Source organism: Echiichthys vipera, assembly GCF_963691815.1.
Source record: "Echiichthys vipera genome assembly, chromosome: 6".
NCBI classification, from domain to species: Eukaryota; Metazoa; Chordata; class Actinopteri; order Perciformes; family Trachinidae; genus Echiichthys; species Echiichthys vipera.
The window spans coordinates 13,938,029-13,959,062 of NC_139831.1; the positions used below are offsets into that span (position 1 = coordinate 13,938,029).

Here is a 21,034-nt window from a genome sequence, read left to right on the forward strand (position 1 = left end):
TTCAGACGACAGCATCATCTCACCGCAGGATAACAAGTGAGATAATTAAAAGAATGAAATGATCTTAATCACAAACAACATCCCCTGAACTTTAGGCAATCTTCTGTTTTCAGATCTAAAAAGCTGCTCATCATTCCTGAGGAGGGAAGTGAAGAAGATGACGAGGAGGAGGAGTATGATGAAGAGGAGGGGAGTAAAACAGGATCCTCTGACAATGACTTGAATGAGTTCAGTGATGAGGACGATGTCGAGCAACTACTTGCACCTCAAGAACAAGCACAGAAAAAAACGTGAGTTCTGTTTTTACTTTTCTGATGATAAAAACAACAACCTGAAATATGCATCTTACTTTTTATTTTTATTTAAAAATGTTTTCAGAGAGAAGGACCCGAGGGCCGAGGAGAAACCCAAAGGTAAAGTGTCGTCGCTCTTTACAATTAAAATATGGATTGGATATATACAAAAAAATAATCAAAGATGTTAATTTATGTTTAATTTCTTTTGTAGCAATTTGTGACAGCGTGGAGATTTTTCAAGTGGAGCCGGACAAATCCGAGTCAGATCACCCGAGTGACTCTGACGAGTTTGACCACTTTTATGGCTGAATTTCTTCGTCTCAACTTCCAAAACTCAATATTAAAAAAGGACAAAATCCTACCTCAGAATTGAGTGTTAAAGCAGAGTATAATATTAAAAACTTATGAAAAAGGAGGTCTGTTAATGTTGTTTTCTGATGACTGATTAGAGATGGATATTCAAATGTTTCATTTAGAGCCGCACAACAAATGTATTTGTATCAACAACGCGACAGCTGAAAGAGAATCTCAATAGAAAACTTTAAAATCTAACTTTCTTTCTTTTTTTAATGGTGCCTTTCATTTTATTTTTATTCAACAACCAATTTGTTGTATTATTATAGCAGTATACTAAAAGCATCAACAAGGCAGAACCAAGTAAACTTTAGTATCTGTTTATTTATCGCCTGTAATATTGTTGTTTTAATATTTGTTCTCACATATGGTGCAGCCCTAGTTGCAGTATCACCCATCCATAACTAACTTATTAAACATTCTTTGTTTGTATTTTCTTTGACTACAATTTAAACTACACAAGAAATAGGATTTTCAGCAGGTTTCTTTCACCTCCGATCAGAACCAGGGAAAGACATGATGCCGTGACAAGCAGCACTTAGCAGCTGTCAGAGAATAGTTAAAAAAACAAACAGTAGAGTAAGAATAATTTATTGAAGAGAGATTGTTATTGCTGGTCTGAGTGACTGATATTCCACCACCAAACAGACGTGTTTGCCGTATAAAAATAAACCAAATGGTTCCAACAGTCCAGTGAATTGTTTTTGTCATATTTTACATCATTGTGCCTGAAGAGCACAGCGTTCAAAGCTCTGGTTTCTGGTGACGACGAGCATTCAGAGTCTTCATTTCTTTTTAGATTTTCACCACCTGAGCAGCCAAACAGGGGCTCGCTCTCTTCCCGTCGTCTGATGTAGCGCTGCGCTGAATGAGGAACCTGCCGTAGGTCCCACCCACCTGGCCTTTGGTCAGCCGTCCAGGATTGACACACACACAGCCGACCACATCCTAAAGGACGGGAGGATGTGAAGTTTAAAAAGATTGAATGTGTACCAATATAAAATAAATAAAGATAAAATGCCCATCTTGGGTGTTATGCCTTCAGTGAAATTTTTAAGTCATAATCTTCCGACAAAAAAACTGTATTATTTAGTATTTTTCCAGTATGTCTTTTTAATTGTTAAACAGAATTCTTGACAGAAGTCAACATATTGTTTTTAACCATTTCTTAGTCCTCACTAAAATAAATTAACTTCTCTAAATGTTCCTTTTGTGTTATGAAACTGAACTCAAAGCAAAATGGACTAAATGTTTGTACACAGAAAGTTAACAGAAACAGGAGGTCTGTACCTTTATAAAGTAGCGCAGCTCAGAGGGAATAATGAGGATGTCGGGGGTCAGCGGCATCAGACCAAAGCTCTGGAACTTCTCATAATCCATGTTCACCTCCTCCACAGGCGGGTACAGTGGGTAGTAACTGGGGGTGGAAACACAAAACACGGTGGTCACTGATGTTGGAGCTTCATCAAAAGAGAGAGAACAAGTGAACTCTTGTCGGACTCCTACCTCTTCTGGGTCAGCATGTGTTTCAGTATGCGTGAAAATCTGTCTGATCCAGTGCCGCTGCAACGCAATACATCATCAGTGATGCCACTCATTAAAATATATCGTCAAAACTGTGCAACGCTGAGTCTGAAACTTGTGTAAACTCCAAAGCCAAAAGAGAGTTTGGCTGACAACTTTGTTCATGTGAATAACGTCACAAATCTTAAGAAGCATAACAAACATTTAGTTCATTAACACAGTTTTCTCTCAAATGTTTTTCTAAATGTGCTCCATTGCTGGATGAAGGTATGTGACTCACCAGCTGATCTCCTCTGCGCCCATGTGGAACAGGATGTCAGTGGACGTCAAGCCAAAGGTCACACCGTCAATCAGCAGGGTGCAGGGGTCCGGGACCAGGGTGACACGCTGCAGAGCATGAAGGCAAACAAAGTATACAGTATATACCAGTATATTAGACCAATATGTATGGTGTTGCACTTGACCTATTTTAAAGAAGACATATTGTGCTCATACTTGGATTTTGGGTTACTACAAGAATATTTTCATGTTTAATGTTTAAAAAACACAAACCTTTTCTCATACTGCCTGTCTGTATTCACCCTCTGTCTCTTTAAGCCCCCTACCGAAGAGCCCACTCTTCTCTGATTGGTCAGCACTTCTGGGTCTGTGGCACAGAAGCTGCACTTTCTACCAACTCTCCAAACCCTAAGTTTTAAGCTATACTATTAAAACTATTGCTCACAAGCCTGTTGCATGTGCTCATCAGCAAGTGGTACACGTATTCAGTTTAAACGCACAGTCCTAGGGTCAGGTCTATGCGTGTCTGACCTGGGCCTGGTCCTTGCTGAGGTTCGGCAGCGTGAAGGGTGGCTGTGGGTAGATGAACTGATGGTGGATGTCTCTCTGGGCGGGCACAAACACCAGGTGACAGCCAACACTGAATTTAAGAAAACATGAGGCTTCATTACGGTAGAAGGTTTCTGATTAGGGCAGATTATAAAAAGGTGACGTGAGGAAAATGACGCTCTTTGAGGAGCTTTGAAGAGGTTAAACATAGAGAGAGAGACATGCCTTTTTGTGCCATCCACAATGCTTTCGATACATCTTGAGAAAATGGCCTCAAACGTCTCGGTCACCTGAGATTTCTAAAATAAAGACAGTCACATACATCAACCAATGTGATTTGAAGAGCTGGACACGTGTTGAATAAAAGGAATTGTCATGTATTGACTCTAGCTGCTCAAATTCAACTGCTCTCAAACACTAGAGCAATTGGTATTCTGGGGAAAAGACACAAACTGTCCACTGTTAAACGCACCTCAATTTGTTCATGTTTGGAATCCACAAACGGGCCCAGCTGCACAAGAGAAGGGAGAATTAGGAAACCAATACACAACAGGCAGTCATGTAACAACTGTGTATCTGTAAGCACCTAAACTGTGAATTTATATGAGCAGTTTGTGCATCTTGTTTATGGAAGAACGGTTGATTGTGCTACAGCAAAAAATATAATAAATTAAACTATACCAGCAGGCAGACATCAGGATGATCCCTGACAATGACACTGATGAGGTCCAGCAGAGGGTCAAAGGTCAGGCTGTCAGAGGGAGTGTACGGTCCACACGCCACCAGTACATTCATCGGTTCTGCAATCGCACGTGATGACCAGTGAGTGTGCAATTTACATGAAAGAGTTAAAGAACAAAAAAAACTGAAAAACTCACTCCTCATATTGTAGTTGAAGGCTTTAAGGGTGAACATTTCTTCATTGAATCACTAGATTTAAAGAACATGTCGCCACTTACCTTCATCCAACTCCATTTTCACCTCAGACGTGTAAAAAGGAAGAGGCACTCCCTGAAAAAAGACAAGACTTTAAACCCAATACACAAACAGGCCCCAGCTCTAAAAGTCGAGATATACCGAACAACTAAACTTGGCTTTTAAACAGATATTTCAAGTGAATGTCGCTTTGTACAGGCATCATTTTTGACTCTGTTTGTGTCAAAAAAGTGTGAACTTGAAGCTGACCTCGTAGAGTTTGGAAGCCGTCAGTTTACTTCCTGTTGTGTTCATCCCCTCCATCGCTACCACCTGAGGACAAAGAACGGAGTTTCACACATACTGCAGGCAGACAGTTATTGATTGTTTTGTGCTTATGCTGATTGGTTGTCAGAGTTCTCGGTCAGACGCTGGGTGAGTCTACAGCCCAGGTCCTTGGCATACTCTGTTACTCTTGGTGGCTGTGTAACCTGCTGCACACACACCTCAGTGCACAGGAAAAGGAGAGACCACCGCTCTGTGCATGCTCACAGTGACTTACGATGGCAGAATACATGATTCAATAATGTCAGGAAATATTCCTAATACAGTTTAAAAAAAGACTTCCGAAACAGACCTGCCTGTAGCTTCCTCTGCCAAGACAAGAAGTTTCCTTCTGCTCACCTGACCAGGAAACAGAGAGTACTCTTTAAGCTCCGACAGGTCAACAGGTACTTGCTGACCGCCTTGCTCCGGCCCCGCCTCCAACAGAACCGACTGTGCATTCAGTTTGCCGTTACTGTCGCAGCAAACCTGACCCAACACAGTTATACTGTCCTGGAGGTGAAACGGCAAACACATCAAAGTGAGCAGTCAGGCAATACTTCAGTATACAAATACATTTAATAATAACTATGTTAAGGCAGCTATAATAACAAACGTGGATAGGCATATTTAACCTGCAGGGATATACATAACCCAGACTAACATTTTCCTTTATTTAATTTGAAATATATTCAACAGCTGATTCAAATAAACACAATTACACATCAGCTCAGGGAAAACCAAGTAACACTGTAGGCTGATTTGTTTAGTGTTCCTAGTTAAGAATAAAACTTGAATATAAAATTATAACTATAAGATAACCATGATGTTTCCAAAAGTTTGGGAAATAATTTGTTTAAGACTTCTATGATTTTAGAGGTTTTCGACAGCAGTAACAGCTCTGTACCTGAGCCGGCAGAGAGACGGGAGAGAACTCTTCAATGTTGAATTGAGATCTGAGACTGTCGCCGAGCTCCTCTATCTTCTCCGTCAATACTGGGGAAAAACAGACCCAAAGATCTTCACTTCAAACATTGTGTGATCATAAGACCCGTTTTTATTTATCTGAGCAGGGTATACACCGTTTCATTTGTACTTTAAGAGAAATGGATGTACAAAATTTTAAATAAAGGGCTATTCCCTCTAAAGTAAGAGGCCCTTTACGTGTTTTGTCTCTCACCATTTCGAACATCACGCAGCCTCTGGAACATGAACTTGTAGCTGCAGCGGAGGGAGTCTTCAGGCCCTTCCAGGAGCTCAAGCTGGACGCCAGCACCTGGAGCCTTCCTGCCTGCCCAGCGGGTGCCCTGCACAGCCCCGAATGTAACCATCACCTCCCCTTTCCCTCCTCGCTGGCTGTACTTCTGTGAGGGTGTTGCGCTTCTAAAGAGAGAAGGGTAACAAGTGATTCAGTATACCTGGAAACAAATCATACCCCCACACACGCAGATGTTGTCCACTTGGTTCATCTGAGAATGTGATTTTAAAACAAGTCAAAGATAAAATAATTCTAAAGTATGTTGTTTGTTAACACTAGACCCACATCAGAACCAGGAGGCACCGTGTGTTTGTGTGAATTCATCTGTTTCCCAGCAGCTCACTGACTGGTGGTTTGTGTTGTTGCAGAGTACCTGGGAGAAAAGCTGGCAGGAGACAGCAGCAGGCCGGGGCTGGACAGCAGAGCGACACTTCTTTTTGAATTAGGGTGTTCAGGAGTCGTCAGTGCTCGCTTCTGAGAACCCTACACACACACACTCACACTGTCAGGGTCGAGCACACAAGGAAGTAAAAGGAAGTGTCTGAAGTTGAAAGTGACAGCTTACCTTAGCAGGAGTCAAGTAAGCGTCCAGTAGATTGTCCTCCTCTTCCTCAGCTTTGATTCTAAACAAATAATGTTCAGGACTGTAACACGATAGCATTACAATACACTCATGAAAGACAACGGATACAGAAAGAGAGTCAAGCACGAAGGGTTCACTGAAGGATACAAGTCCTGTAATGAGTGGATATCTCTGGTTCTGTTATGGGTTTCTTCTTTTCTGAAGCTTTGTTTGGATTTACTCTTCTTGTTAAGCACCTGCACAGGAAATAAACTCGCTGTTAGTACAAAATTGGTGCCTCGTCAGCCTGGTCAAGTTCAAAGCAACAACACAATCCTATATGACACAACAAAACATCCATTTATGTTTCGGTCACCTCGTGTTCAAATTGTTCCAGGGTGTCCACGGTGAGTTTCAATCCGTTTTTTGTGGTGCTGTAGGCCACCCACTCCAGCACTATCTCATCTGCCTGTATCCTGTTACAAATACACTGCTCCACCACTGAGGGACAGAGCAGGCATCAGAATCAGAATCAGAAAAACCTTTAATGTCCCGCGGGGAAATTCTTTTGTCACAGCAGCAACAGAATATGACAAAATAAGGCACAAATAAGCAATAAAGTTAAATTTAAAAAAGGGAAGAAATGGAAATAGACATATATACATATTCACATGATATAGTGCAGTTGTTCTTGTTTTGTTTGTTTGTAATAATGTAATATGGAGTGAATAAATATGATTAAATATGTCCAAATAGTGCAAAAACAGAAGTGCCCATAGTACAGGCATATTGCACAGTGCAGGGTACAGGATGAGGTCAATGGCATGGCATGAGGGAAATGAAGGACAGCAGGTAAAAAGGAAGATGTAACAGTTAGATGAACACAAATACAGTAATTAGCCTTCACAGTGGCACCATAAACATGACTAATAATAATGATGATGTAAAGCAGCATTGAAGGATAATTACAGCGAGAGTGCATTATCACTCTGAATCATGCATTTAAATAAAACAGAGAAAATACAACATAATGATGTTCGCAGATATTGTGCACCACTGACATGTTGGCTCAAAATCAGTAGTTTCGATTTTTATTATGATAGTTTCACTTAACTTATTTATCTCAGACAAGGCTAATTAGCATGAATGTGATGTAAATCCTGTTGTGACAATGTCAGGGCTGATGTTCGGCTTTTAAGGAAACAAATGAGCAAAATAAAAGCCCACGTTAAGAACAGGGCACTTCATAAACATAGTTAGAAAACAGACACTACGCCTATAGGATACAATGTAACGTTACGAGTACCGTTGTGTGACGTTACACCCTGTAGAGTATTTGGGTGCTCGTTGGGGTAAAGTTAAAAGCTACTTTCGCTGACATATGTGCATAAATGAGAATGTTTTAGGTACTTACTCTTGTCGAGGACGGAGTCATCTTGGCAGGGTATGTCGAACATGTCCAGCTCTGATTTGAGGCTTTCTCCAGTTACTAGTGCCATCTTGTTTTATTCTGTATCTTTACCAGATTGCGTATTTAAGTAAAGGATAAACAGTCAGCTAGTTGGTAACTAACGACGTTCTCACTTCATAGCAACACCGACGAGCTAAATCTCTTAACAACGCGTTTTTCAGTACCAGCTCCAGCAGTTAACAGTTGCTACTGCATAACAATATTAGCGGATAACATGCTAGTTTCATTTTACCGCGAAAAACTGCTGCCGGTGTTGGCGGCCGGAACTTACGTCACATCATCGTAACAAAAAACCGGATGTTCTTCTTCCTTGTTTTTGAACGCAAACTAACGTATAAGGTTACCCGCCACCTAACGTTACTGTGTGTAACGGTAACAGCAGGCTTCATATAGACCCTTTCAAAGATGGAAACATAAACATCCTAAATGTGTCCTAGTTTATTTCCGGTTGCAGTGAATGTGAACAGATCAACTGACAGGAAGTTAACACGGACCAAGACTGTTGCCTAGCAATGGATTTCCGTTGAAAAAGTCTATACTTCGGGTTACATTCATTAGATTATTTAAAAAGAAAATATATATAATATAAAACAATAATAATAATAATAACAATAATAAAAACAACAACTTTATTTTATGATATAACCCTTAATCTTCGAAAAAATTTAAAATTGTCCTAGTTTTAAAAGTGGAAGTTAGCAGTACCATAAAAATAAAAGCCTCAAATGCCATTGAGTGGTCACCATGGCAATGTTCATTTAGTTTAAGCTCTCAGGGATGTCTAAATATTTTTTGTCTTAACTTGTTTAGCAGCCACAAAAAGGAACTGAGCTAAAGTACACGTGGTGCCACCTTACAGTCACAATAAAAATGTATACTTTCAGGATTATGTTGCACAGATGTTCATGTTAGTGTAGCAAATGTTTTATTTAGGGGTACATAATCAAAAAACCATGCACAAAAGATTAAGTCAGATCAAAAATGAATTAAATTGAATGTAAATCTCTTTAGGAACTTTTTCTAGTTTTATTTTATAACAAACAAGACATGCTCAGATTTCTGTTCTGGTGGGCTCATCGCTCTCAGGGCGTTCTTCCGTCTGTGAAAGTAATGACACGTTGTTAGATTGTGGATTAAAATCCCATCACGTCTACATGCTCCTATAGTAACTGGTTGGTTTAGTGAACAACATCCCACTCACCTGTGCTGGGTAGCACGTGCTCCTGGGAGTGAATTTCCATGATGTCACCCTCCTCAGTGATTCACAGAGAGAGGCTGACAGGTCGTGAGTGTCACGCACCTGACAAACACTTACATTATGAATGCACATCTGACTTCTGTCACACTATCAACATGTTTACACGTACATCTCTGTAAGCAACACGTGTATTTACAGGGTAGAACACAGTAGTGGAAGAAGTATTTTCAGATGATTTACTCTAATAAAAGTACCAGTAAAAGACTCGCATTTAAAAGTTTACTCTAGTAAAAGTATAAAAGTTAGCATCAATTTATTAATTAAAATTTTGTACTTTACCTATCTACTTATGTTACATGTTATTCGGTTACTTGGTTGGTTATTGTGACCGTGTCTAACGTGGGTTGTTGGGAGGGATTGCAGGATTCATGTTAGGGTTTTTCTGTTTTTGTCTTTTTTTTTTCACCTTAAAGGAGAAACACTGCACAACTATTATACTTGTTCTTGTGAAGTTGTCTGCATAATTCAATAAAAAAATTTGAAAGAAAAAAAAGTTAGTATCAAAAAATACTTAAAGTACAAAGGTCATTTAAAGGTATAATTTGTACGACGATGTTTGATTTTAATGATGGAGCTGGTAAATATGGGGCTAATTCTACTTGTTTTAATTATAAACTGCTGTGTGGTTTAGTCTATAATAGTAATAATATATTATATATTATTTGTTGATAGTACATTTGTAGAATAACAAGCAATCCTAGAAGTCAGCGCACATCGGTCTGACGACAATTTAGCCTCAGGGGTCAACGGCTGATATTTTGGGATTTCCGGTGCAGCCGGCGGATATCCGGACCAAGACGTCCTTTGTTGTGTTTAAGGTCTGATTAACAGCTTGAGATACATGAATGGAGTTGGAGTTGAGAGAGGACTTATACTGGATATCTGCCACTTAATAATAATAATTTAAAAAAATCTAAAGCTAAATCATTGTCACACGAAAGCCGATGAGTGATGAGTTTGTTTTTTGGTGAATACGTTCTGATGCTTCTGCTCTCCACACGGCTGGTTTATCTGCCACCAACCAGAGCCCACTAAAACATGACTGCTAAATACAACAAACGGAAACAAGGCCATTCTCACTACCCAAATCTGGTTCTGTTGCCTACAGATTCTTTATTATTTTTTATTTTTTTAACCTTTATTTAACCAGATCAAAACCCATTGAGATCAAGATCTCTTTCAAAAGGGTGACCTGGCCAAGAAGGCAGCAGCACACGTCCTTTGCAGAATCTGTTTATAGAGATTAAATAACTAGTAACTCAATTTATCAGCATAAAAGGGAATTACTCAAGTAAAGTACCTCAATAACAGTGTAAATGTAGTTGGTTACTTTACAATGGTACCACATTAGCTGATAACATCTTTGCCAGTCGCTTCTTTGTACAAATCTAAGAGTTGTGGAAGTGGATAACTTTTATTTTAGAATTAACTATAAATACATTCATGTACATTTAAAAAGACAAAAAATTCACACCTTCATGCTGTTCAGACAGGCGTTTCTGAAGTCCATGTTACTGCTGCAGCTCACAATACTGATGCACGAGCTGAGAATCACCTCCTCAGCCGAACGCAGTTTCTCTTGTTCCTTAACACGCAAATCAAAATTATTTTTTTATTCACGTAAGGATCGTTTTTTTATGATTAAATGATTCTATAAAATGTCAGAACATAATGACAAATGACCATCAAAGTCTCCCAGAACCCAAAGATTTCACTAATAAATGCAGATAAAGCTGCAACTGTTGACACGTTTGCTTAATAAACAATATCATCAATAAACTGATAATCAAAACCACTGTTGATTCATTTTTCTGTCAATCATCTAGTCGAGTATGGCTGTTGAGGGACTACACACTGTTATATAAAATTGTCAGAATTATGAAAAAACGTGTGATTAAAGAGACATTTCCTCTCTGCAGTTAGTGTGAATGTCAGACTTGCCTTTTGTCTGTGCTTTTGGGCTTTCAGTGCGTTCTTCAGCTCCGTCTGCAGAGCTGTTGTGACCGACTGCCTGTTGATGTTCAGAATATCCTCCAGGTGGTGCTCTACCAGCGCCTCTGTGGCTGCGGGAGGATCACAGGCACAAGTAAGAAAGACCAACTTAAGTGTTTTGTGGTTATACATGCAGCTGTCTCTCACCCATCATTTCAGAGAGATGGTAGGTGAAAGGGTCACTGTGCTGCAGAAAGAGGTAAAGCAGGAGACGCTGCTGCACTGGGGGAAGACTTGATTCTTGCTCTGGATCCTGACAGTTTTCCTGCTTTACGGTGTACACAGTGCCGCCGCTGTGCACAAGATCTACAGAGGGATGTTAAAATGTGTGTTAAAAAAGGAAATGAGAGGAACAAATGATTATTACTGACAATATTCACACTAAACAGTACACACTGCATGTCCACACGGGTTGAAGGCACACAGCCGTGGGTTGTAACAATCACCCCATGTACGTAACATTGTGGTAATGAAAGACACACCTTTGGGCTGGGCAAGTCATTTGGTTTTACAGCTCACTTGAGTCCACTTAAGCTCAATAAGTTCACACATGTTTAAAGAGATATTGGGTGTAAAGAAACAATCAACAACAATCTTGAGGTGTTTTGATCGGTTAGTTCCTGATTATGTGTTCAGGAGTAAATCAGACTTGTTTGTGACAGAGGGTCTTCTCTCTGGAACGTATCGTGTTTGTATTCTGTTTTGTGAATGAATAAGCGACTTGTGATTTACTGTATGCAGACCTGTGGTTTTTCTTGTGGGTGTGATTCACTGTGTAATCTACCACAGGCGCAAGAAAGACTTATTATGCAAGGGCAGTTTCTGAGAAATCAGCCCATTTCTAAGTGATAAGGAGATTATTTAGATGATTAAACTAAGTTCCCACAAAATGCCTCTGCGGCTACACACGATTTTAATGCTCAAGTCAGCATTATTCTAAGCCTCGCATCATTTAGAATAATCCTAGATTCAAGTCTACTCTTAAATTGAACTGATGATGCCTGAAGAAAAAAATTAAGGCTTAAATTAAAGATGTTCCGATCCCATTTTCCTTCTTTCTTCTAATACCAATGCTTTAAAACAATAAATATATATATTATATTTTTTTAACAGCTGTAAACTACTAACCAGCCCAAGACCAGAGCTCTCGGTGTTATGTTTATATTCTGTATTGTGGATGAATAAGCTTCATGTGATTTACGGTATGCAGAGCTGTGATGTGATTCATCGTGTAATCTACTACAGGGACAAGAAAGACTTATGCAAGGGCAGTTTCTGAGTAATCAGCCTGATACAGAGAGTATTTAGCGCTAACCCTAGATGGATGTGATATGATTGCTATCATTGTTGTATGGCTGGCTCAGGTTATTCACAAGGAGAAAAGAAGATAAACTGCTTTAAAGTAGTTTTTCTGAGCTACATTACGGGGGATTGGATCAGTGCATAGACTTTAGTACTTGACGACACGATACAAGCATTTTAGGCAGTATCAGAGGCATTTCTTATACTTGCATCGGGACAACTCCAGCTTAAATTAAACACTCAAAAAGGCAGAATTACACTCGGATAGGCCGACTTTCTGGACATACAAGGATTCATTTAACAGCGAGGACCAACCACCTGCTTGCCAAATACTTTTACATTCAGAAGAATTAAGTTCATGTAGAAGTAAAATGCAGTTGAAAAATTAATTTTGGGGAAAATTAAATGTTTTTAAACACATCAGACTCTTATGGTAATCCCACCTGAAAACCTTTTGTAAGGTTTCATTCTTTATAAAATTCACTTCAGCTTTCATTTTGACAGCCATTTTAGATTTAGTCTGAGTCTTTAAACAAAAATTACTTTTAGTCACATTTTAGTTCTTTTTATCCTTCATTGTTTTAATCTAGTTTTAGCCGACAGTCATTACTTTTAGTCAAAACATTTTCTCTTAATGTTGTCAGCTATTTTTTTACATTTACATTACATTACATTTTAACACATTATATTGAACATTTCAGTTAATCTAGTGTTGCAAAAAAACAATAATTTTTCATTTAATCTTCACAAAAGATTTGATCTCCTCATTTTCTGAATGATTAAAAGAATGCAGCTTTGCAGTAAGTCCTTCTGGCTCTGCTCATTAGTGACGCGTGGGTCAGTCACAAAACCCACCATGCAAAAATGTGTGCTAATCACGCACCCAAATCTCTTTATGCATTTTTATGATGATTTTGTTTTGCTTAATAATGCTGCTATAGGCCTAGTCTGCCTGGGGATAATACTTTACCAGGTACTCTGAGCTTCTCTCCTCTCTGTCTGTATCATTCATGTCTCATCAATGCATGTTAATAATTCAACTTCTTCCCCGGAGTTGTTTGTGCTTTGTCGTCTTGCAGGTCTCTGCTGATCGTGGTGGTGCCTGCTGCCGTGGTCCTGCATGACGCTTCCTGCTACTGTTATAATCTATAACCTTAGCTGTGCTTGTTTCTACTATTCTGCTGTATTAACTGCCATAACATATAAGTCATATTCACATTACTATAGATATTATTATAGTTACTGGAAGTGTGTCTGTCTCTGTCTTTGTGTCTGTCTTTGTCTTTCTCTGTCCATCTGTCCGTCTTTTCTCTCTTTCTCTCCTTTTCTTCCTCCCCAACCGGTCTAGACAGGTAGCCGTCCTCCACAGAGCTGGGTCTGTCTGAAGTTCCTGCCTGTTATAGGGAAGGTTTTCGTTGCCACCGTACTCTACGGGGGAATTGTTGGGTCTATGTTTATCATAAACAAGTCATAGAGTGTGGTCTTTACCTACTCTGTAAAGTGTCCTGAGATAACTTTTGTTATGATTTGGCACTATAAATAAATTTGAATTATATTGAATTATAGCAGCACAATTGGACTGAGACGAGGAAAGGGGCAGGCCGAGGGCCACTGCTCCAGCTGTGTGTGTTTGAGAGAGTGAGACAGAGGGGAAGAAAAGATGGAAGATAATGAAAATAAAGAGGTTTGTTGTTAAATGACATTGGTGCTCTCTCGTTAATGTCTACTCTTAGTCATGGGAAAAAGGTTGCTGACGAACACTGAAATTAATACTGAAACTGAGACAAGACTAGGATTGGATGTTGGCAACGTATAAGACCACACCAAATCTCTGCTGAGATAATATTTCTATGTGAATGCACAACTACTTCTTGCATCTCAACTGTTCGCAATCAGCGTAAACTGCTGGTGATGATTAGTTTAATGTGGACGTAATTCATAGGAGACAGTGAGAACCATTTCAGTGCTCGAGCCCAGATTTACAGCTCTGGAGCCCTTCCACTTTAGGGTTTTTTTGTTGCTGTATTCTCTCTCTCTCTCTGTTTTTTTTCTACTTCCATTGTTCTGTCTGGTTTCAGTCATGTGATTCAAATCACGGGCCTTTTGTGGTCCATTAAAGTTTTTATGTGCGGCTTCAGGCAAGAGCTCATTTTCTATCAAATAAACACAGGTGGTTTAAATCAGTCTTATTTGACTCAGCTTTCAATACGTGTTTCAGAAAGTTTTGTGTTTACCCTTCTACTTTTGCGTTGTTCCCACCAGTGGTTGTTGTTCTGTACCTTTGTAGGAGGAGCAGTGAAGAGCGTGCAGGCCCAGGTCCTGACAGTCCAGATGAGCAGGGAGGTTCTGGAAGAAGGTGGAGGGGCCTGTGACAGGAACATTACTGGGGCTGCATACCAACACCTGGACACATGTGAAGTCAAGGAAGACTAATCCAAATCGGAACCACCTCAAATGAGACGACAAAGAACAGAAATTCCACTCTGAGTTCCCCCCAGGTATCTGATTTCACTGTTTTGGTCATTACCCAAAGATTATGACCCGTAAATGAGGGTTGGAATGTAAATTGACCGGGGGTTTGGGGGGGATGTGTCTCTAACTTTCCCAAACAAACACTGCATGCCGTGATCAGCCATCTGTGCACAAGAACGAAAGTAACATGGGTTTGAACTCTAGCTCCCTTTTGAAATGTTTTAGTTTAGTTCAGTTTTCATGTGAACAACCAACTGCAACACTCTGAATACCGTCTGTGAGCGATACGTGGGAATATATGCACCCCATATGTAAACAACATTGTATTGTTTCAGCTTTTCACTGATGATTTGTGTGTGTGGCTGGAACAGATATAAACATATTTGATTTGAAATGTAGTCTAACAAAACATCTTATAAACTTGTTCTGTTTGAGAGTATCCTGGACTTTACTCTTACTCCTGAACAAGAACCCGACATACTTGAACTCTGTCACTTGTAGCAGTGACGCGCTCCTAATCCGAAGGGAGCAATCCAATGGTTTCCGGCAGAAAATGAGGGCCTCAGACTTGGAGCTATTGACCCACATCCCTGCTTTCACACTACAAACTGTCCCAGTGCACACCGGAAGTCATGGTCTGATGAAGACTTGTGATAAAATCAGCAAAGGATATTTCTATGTGAGTGAGTTGTGTTGCCAGATTGGGGTACTGCAGCACGCAGGGGCTCAGGAGTGTGACAGGCTGGATGCTGAGTTCCCCAAACAGCCCGTGGTCCATGGCTTCAGGCGGGATACTGAGTGGCAACCTGCCTCCAGCGACAGGGTGTCCTCCATGACACCAGCATCCGTTTTTCACGCACCCTGGAGGCCTTTACACCCAAGGAAAGACAATCACTTTCTATAATCAACAGCGATGATGCATGTATATGCCCCAGTATTTGTTTTTTTGCAGTAATAGTTACTGCACATTAAATAATATTGAAAACAGAATGACTGACTGTGTCCAGCAGGTGACGTCCAAAGTCAGTGACAGTTGGTTTTGCTGTCCAACTCTCCTCATGATCTTCACTCTGCTCACAAACACATCAGCACTTCATAAATACAGGGGCAAGGGGGTTTAACTAGAATATTAAGCCTTTGTGTTTGTTATTATGCTGTAATTCCTAAATCCCAAACCAAAGAAACATCACTTACTTGACCTCTTACTAATGACTTATTACTGACTCTAATCATAACCCATGTTTAATTAAATTTACACTGGAGATCAAAATGAGAGAACAAATTATAAATAATTAATTTATTCTGATGTGTCATTTTTTATTGTTCAGAATTTGATAGAATAACCACTGTGGCTATACCAGAATCTCTGGAAAATCCTCGGCAACAAAGTAATGTCTAAGAAACCCACTACAGTTACTGAACTGTGGAAGAGACTGAAGAAGGATGGACCGAGATCAAACCAGAGCAGTGTGAGAAACTAGTGATGTCAAGTGGGCGGAGATGTGCTGAAGTCATTCAAAGCTACACTTGCTGTTCATTTTTGAATCCTATAGCCTGAAGAAAACATTGTTTAAATATTCTCTTCTGACACAATGGATACTGTTCTCTAATTTTACTCACTCACAAAATAAAGGCTTTTGTTGAAGTGCCTTGTGATTTAAAAAAAACAAGCTAGTACAGCAGTGGTACGGCCACAGCAGATATTCTATCAAATTCTCATACAAATAACGATATTTCTGAATAAATCAAGTATTTATGATGTGTTCTCTAATTTTGATCTCCACTGTATATGACACAGACTTTATGAAAGAAAAAATAGATCACTTCTGTGCGACTGAATACATTTTTGCAGAATATACCAGGCAATATCAAGTAAAACTGTTTCATCATGAGGTGGAACATTTGCTAGATTTACCCAGAAAAATTAATAATAAGTTTATTTGATGTATCACCTTTTACAGACAAAGTCACAAAGTGCTTCCATGATACAATTGTTAAAATAAGTCCAAAACAGTAAAATGAGTGTGTAAAAAATAAATACCACTGCAAATAAAATAAACAAAATTAAAAAATTAAAACAGGGTTCGTGCACCTTTTCAAGATCCATTTTCAAGCTTTTCCAGCACCTTACAATTGTGGTAAATTACATATTTCTACAAATACATATAGTAATTGAAAATTATCAATTTATTTTTCAATCCAATATCAGTTTTTCCCGTCAAAATCACGTTAAAGGCGATGGTATTACGCTATAAACACCAAAAATGTCCCTTAATACTAGAAGGATAATAAATGTAATTATATTTCTACTCTACAGCCTTTTGTAGATACAATTTCAAGCACTTTTCAAACCTTGAAAACACAACATTAAAATTCAAGCATTTTCAAGGATTTCAAGCACCTGTACGAACCCTTTAAAAACATAAAGATTATTTTACAAACAAGAGACAAAAGCCAGTTTAAACACGTGAGACACAAAAGAAAGCGACGAGCCTGCACAGTTGGTAGTCGTACCTAAAGTCTCGCTGGAAGGTCTTCTGACTGAATTTGAATTTGAGGTGGATTTTGATCTGTGAAAAAAAAGGGCAATCACATTTTCTGCACGTTTTTAAAGCAATACTGTGACTACATGTCAGAGGGGAACAGATCCTACCCTTGCGTTAACCAAACTGAATGAGTGTAGGAACGCCTCAATACGAGCACACCATTCTGGACTGAGGAGTCTCGCATCTTTCATCTGTGCAACGATACAGGCAAGGCATCAGAATCAGAATCAGCTTTATTCGCCGTGTTTGTGCAAACATACAAGGAATTTGACTGCAGATTTTTTCTCTCCTGTGTACACAATACACAAAAATACAAAACAAAAATAAAGTATTTACCAAAGAAGACAAGATGAAAGATATAAATATATATACTGTACATGTTTGGTGCAAATGGGCATGCAATGGCGGGGGGATTATGGGGAGATCAGGGAGACGGCCTGGGGAAAGAAACTGTTTTTGTGTCTGTTGGTCCTGGCATACAGAGCTCTGTGACGCCTACCAGAGGCATCTTTATTTATATAGCGCATTTCATACCAAGGCAACTCAATGTGCTTTACACAAAGACAAAACCTTTTTTTAAAACAGCATAAAAACAAAAAACGCAGTTAAAAGCAGGAGCAAAGAAGCAATTAAAAAAGGTAAAAGAAGATAGACAATGTTTAAAGTTATAAAAAAAGAGCTCAGCTATAAGCACATGAAAAGAAAAATGTTTTAACCTGGATTCAACTGTGGAGGTGCTCACAGTTGGGGCTGTTTTCTGATCTGTAGTAGTTTGTTCTAGTTGTGTGCAGCATCACAGCTAAATGCTGCTTCACCATGTCTCGTTTGAAGTCTGTGCTCCACTATCTGACCTGAGTCAGTAGATCTCAGAGCTCTGCTAGGTTTATACTCTACTAACATGTCATTCATGTATTCTGGACCAAAACCATTGAGTGATTTGTAAACAGAAGCAGAATTCATGACAGGGATGATATTCACTCATTGAGATTATCGATCATTATTCACATTGGATATAAGATCAGTAAAGTGATTCCACCCAGATATCTTCAGACAAAGAGGTTACTATAGTGCTTAAAAAGAGGATGCTCAGGCTCCAATATCAGCAATTATAGTAAATGATCAGTTTGTACCTGAAAAGACAGCAGTAATTTGAGGGAACCATACAGGTCAGTGAAGTCACACAGCTCCTCAGGGTCAGGCTGAGGACACTGCCACGCACATGGAAACATGCTCTCCTTTAACTCTGTCAGGACTGATGTAGTAAAAAGAAGTGATTTAGTAAGCAAGAGATGAGTGTTTGTATAGGCTGTGTGTGTGTGTGTGTGTGTGTGTGTGTGTGTGTGTGTGTGTGTGTGTGCACATACCAGGTTGGAGTGCTTTCATTTTCGTCCCTGTGCACCAGGGACCAGCAGCTGCAACTGCACCACAAATGTAAACACTGTTACAGCACTTAATGTATGTGCTATATGTGCTAGAAAACAGTCACTTTTGTTTCAATTATCTTTATAATGTGGTGGATGGAGAAAGTTTGAGATCACAAGTTTTCTTCTAATTTTAATGTTTTTCTACAGTAATCAATTAGGGCTGAAATAAGTCAGAATCTATCTATCTCTGTTATGAATTCATGTCTGTGTACTACAGTCGTATACATAGCCTATAGAAAGTCATAATACCCTTTTTAAATAGTCACTTATTTTTGTTTTAGAGCCTGAAATGATAAGAAAAATATATTTTTACAGCGTGATTTACACAATTTGTTTACAACATTCAAGTGATTTTTTTTTGGGAAAAATTTCTGAAAATTATTCTTTTTTTTAAATGTTGGAAAAGCTGCTAAAGCTGCTGCCCCCGCGAGCAGACGCCGGATAAGCGGAAGAAGATGAGATGAGATGTTGGAAAATATTTATTTATGTATTATTGTAGTAAAGTATAATTTCAGGCTGTAAAACACAAAGAGTGACTTTTAAAAGGGTATGATGACTTTCTATAGATAAGCACTGTACTTGTGCTTGTGCATCTGTTTTGATGCCTTTTTCCCATTAAATCTTTACATATTATTATTATTATTATTATTATTAATATATGACTCAAATCAAGTGTGTGGCTCGTTCCTGTCAGAAATAAACATTGTGCTTCAGTTTTGATAAATATCTCTATGTGATAAATTGGGCTGCTCCACTTTAAGGTACTTTGATGCCACTGGTTGATGCTGATGCTCAGGTTATTGTGAGGACAGTAACGTGGTGTGGTGTCAAACTCACCGGTGCAGTTCACACTTTGGACGGAAGCTGCTGTTTCAGTCCACAGAAGAACCAAAAGTCCTCCTTTACTATTTAAACCATGCTGCCCTCTCTTCTTCCCCAAGAGCATGACCAACCGCAACACCTTAAGTGTTGATTAAAAACACAAACTCTTGTTTAGGGAGCTAAAGTGATATGTTGTGCCAGGTAGCTTCAAACACTGAGTCTTTTTTATTAACAGCTATAAGGGAATGTGTCACCGGTCGGACGCCGTTCGCTGGTATTATCCATATTCGGACGGATCTCTGTCGCAGTTTCCGGTCTTTTCGTGTTGCTTTCACTGGGTGATCGCCACCGAAGTGCACGTCTAATTAATTTACACACGTATACGAATCTACAAGTGAAGTCTCATGTTTGTGCATGAACATTTAAATGTCTAATAAGTAAATGAAAGTGACGCTGATGAGAAAGCAGCGAGAACGTTTGGGCGCACTCAGGCTGAGCGGCTCAGGTGGTTTACATCAAAAATGGAAATAAAGAAAACTTTACGGTGTATTTTGGAGCTGTTAAAACATGTTTTTTTCATGGTGAATCATTGAAGTGTGGTCCCAGATGTTTTCTCGACATTGATGTTTATTCAGACACCAGCAGCTCCCAGTGTTTATGGGGAGGAGATCAGGGTGTCCGACTAGGGCCGAGAGTAGCACACGGCTAATTCACCGGTGTTGGCGTATTTTTGACCACTCTTGTAAACACAAAGCTAAATTAGGCTGTTAAAACTATATATGGTTACAAAGATAAGAAGTTAGACTTCAGTTTAACACTATTACATTAACTCAAAACACTACACCATAAGTTATATCCGTAGATTAAACAGAAAGTCTGATTGAAATTAGCCATAAACTGTCGGACTGGTGACACAGCTCGTTAGCAGAGATCAACCGTCACTTCAACAATGGTTTTACACGTACAGACGTTTTGTTTCTAACCAGAAGAGTCCTTATTTAAATTTAAACATTACCTGCTGTATTTCTCTGAGCATCTTTAGAAAAATAACGCAATGTCACTGCCAACAAGCGCGCGCTCAATGGGCTTCCTGATTGCGCACGTGCCCCCCTACTCGTGCAGTCACCTGTTGTTAATATACAAACTTACACGTTTCTACACCCTGTATTTATAGGTTTAAAAAGGTAATAAATCAATAACAAACTAGTTTGGTTTGAATAAATTAACAGTACACACATCAGGTCAAACCACTGTTTAAATTCACTCATTTTCCTTTTTCATCAAAAAAGCTGCTGCTAATTCTCCCAGAAATAAAACATATATATTAATACTGACCTCAGGGGGGGACTCTACAGTAAAATCCAAACATTTATCCTTAACCCGTCGTCTTCAAAAACTGTTGTTTCTTAAATAGCTTCTCAACCAATTCAACACCTGATATCCTTCCAGTTTATGAAGTATTATATCTTCTATATCTATGGTATCAAAGGCCTTTTTTTAGAGCTTATGAATACTTCTACTGCATATTTCATACTAACACTACTTATACTATTAATTGACTATATATATATACCCCAAGATATTATAAATAATATAAAATGTATGTCAAATTAGCAGTAAGTGTGAATCTGTACCTTGTGTGTGTGTGTGTGTGTGTGTGTACAGAAACTACTGAGGATATGATCT

The 21,034-nt window shown here is 39.1% G+C and overlaps 2 protein-coding genes across 2 annotated transcripts; both read right to left on the bottom strand.

Annotated features, from left to right (window-relative positions):
* Window positions 1–1,312: 1,312 nt before the first annotated feature.
* pola2 (polymerase (DNA directed), alpha 2) lies at window positions 1,313–7,639 on the bottom strand. The gene is made up of 18 exons (XM_083914719.1): window positions 7,476–7,639; window positions 6,438–6,562; window positions 6,230–6,318; window positions 6,065–6,122; window positions 5,873–5,982; window positions 5,422–5,624; window positions 5,149–5,237; window positions 4,602–4,754; window positions 4,188–4,250; window positions 3,962–4,013; window positions 3,684–3,802; window positions 3,475–3,513; window positions 3,228–3,301; window positions 2,985–3,093; window positions 2,455–2,561; window positions 2,157–2,213; window positions 1,941–2,067; window positions 1,313–1,598 (listed from the first exon to the last, which is right to left on the bottom strand). The coding sequence occupies exons 1-18, from the start codon at window positions 7,558–7,560 to the stop codon at window positions 1,446–1,448; spliced, it is 1,812 nt and encodes a 603-aa protein (XP_083770845.1). The 5' UTR covers window positions 7,561–7,639; the 3' UTR covers window positions 1,313–1,445.
* A 944-nt stretch (window positions 7,640–8,583) lies between these two features.
* On the bottom strand, window positions 8,584–19,633 carry top6bl (TOP6B like initiator of meiotic double strand breaks; the record flags this gene model as incomplete). The annotated part of the gene is made up of 13 exons (XM_083914963.1): window positions 8,584–8,631; window positions 8,734–8,832; window positions 10,265–10,375; window positions 10,732–10,853; window positions 10,930–11,088; window positions 14,364–14,487; window positions 15,230–15,425; window positions 15,555–15,626; window positions 17,071–17,126; window positions 17,210–17,293; window positions 18,233–18,354; window positions 18,467–18,520; window positions 19,603–19,633. 13 exons carry the CDS (start codon window positions 19,631–19,633, stop codon window positions 8,584–8,586), a joined length of 1,278 nt encoding a protein of 425 aa, XP_083771089.1.
* Window positions 19,634–21,034: the final 1,401 nt, after the last annotated feature.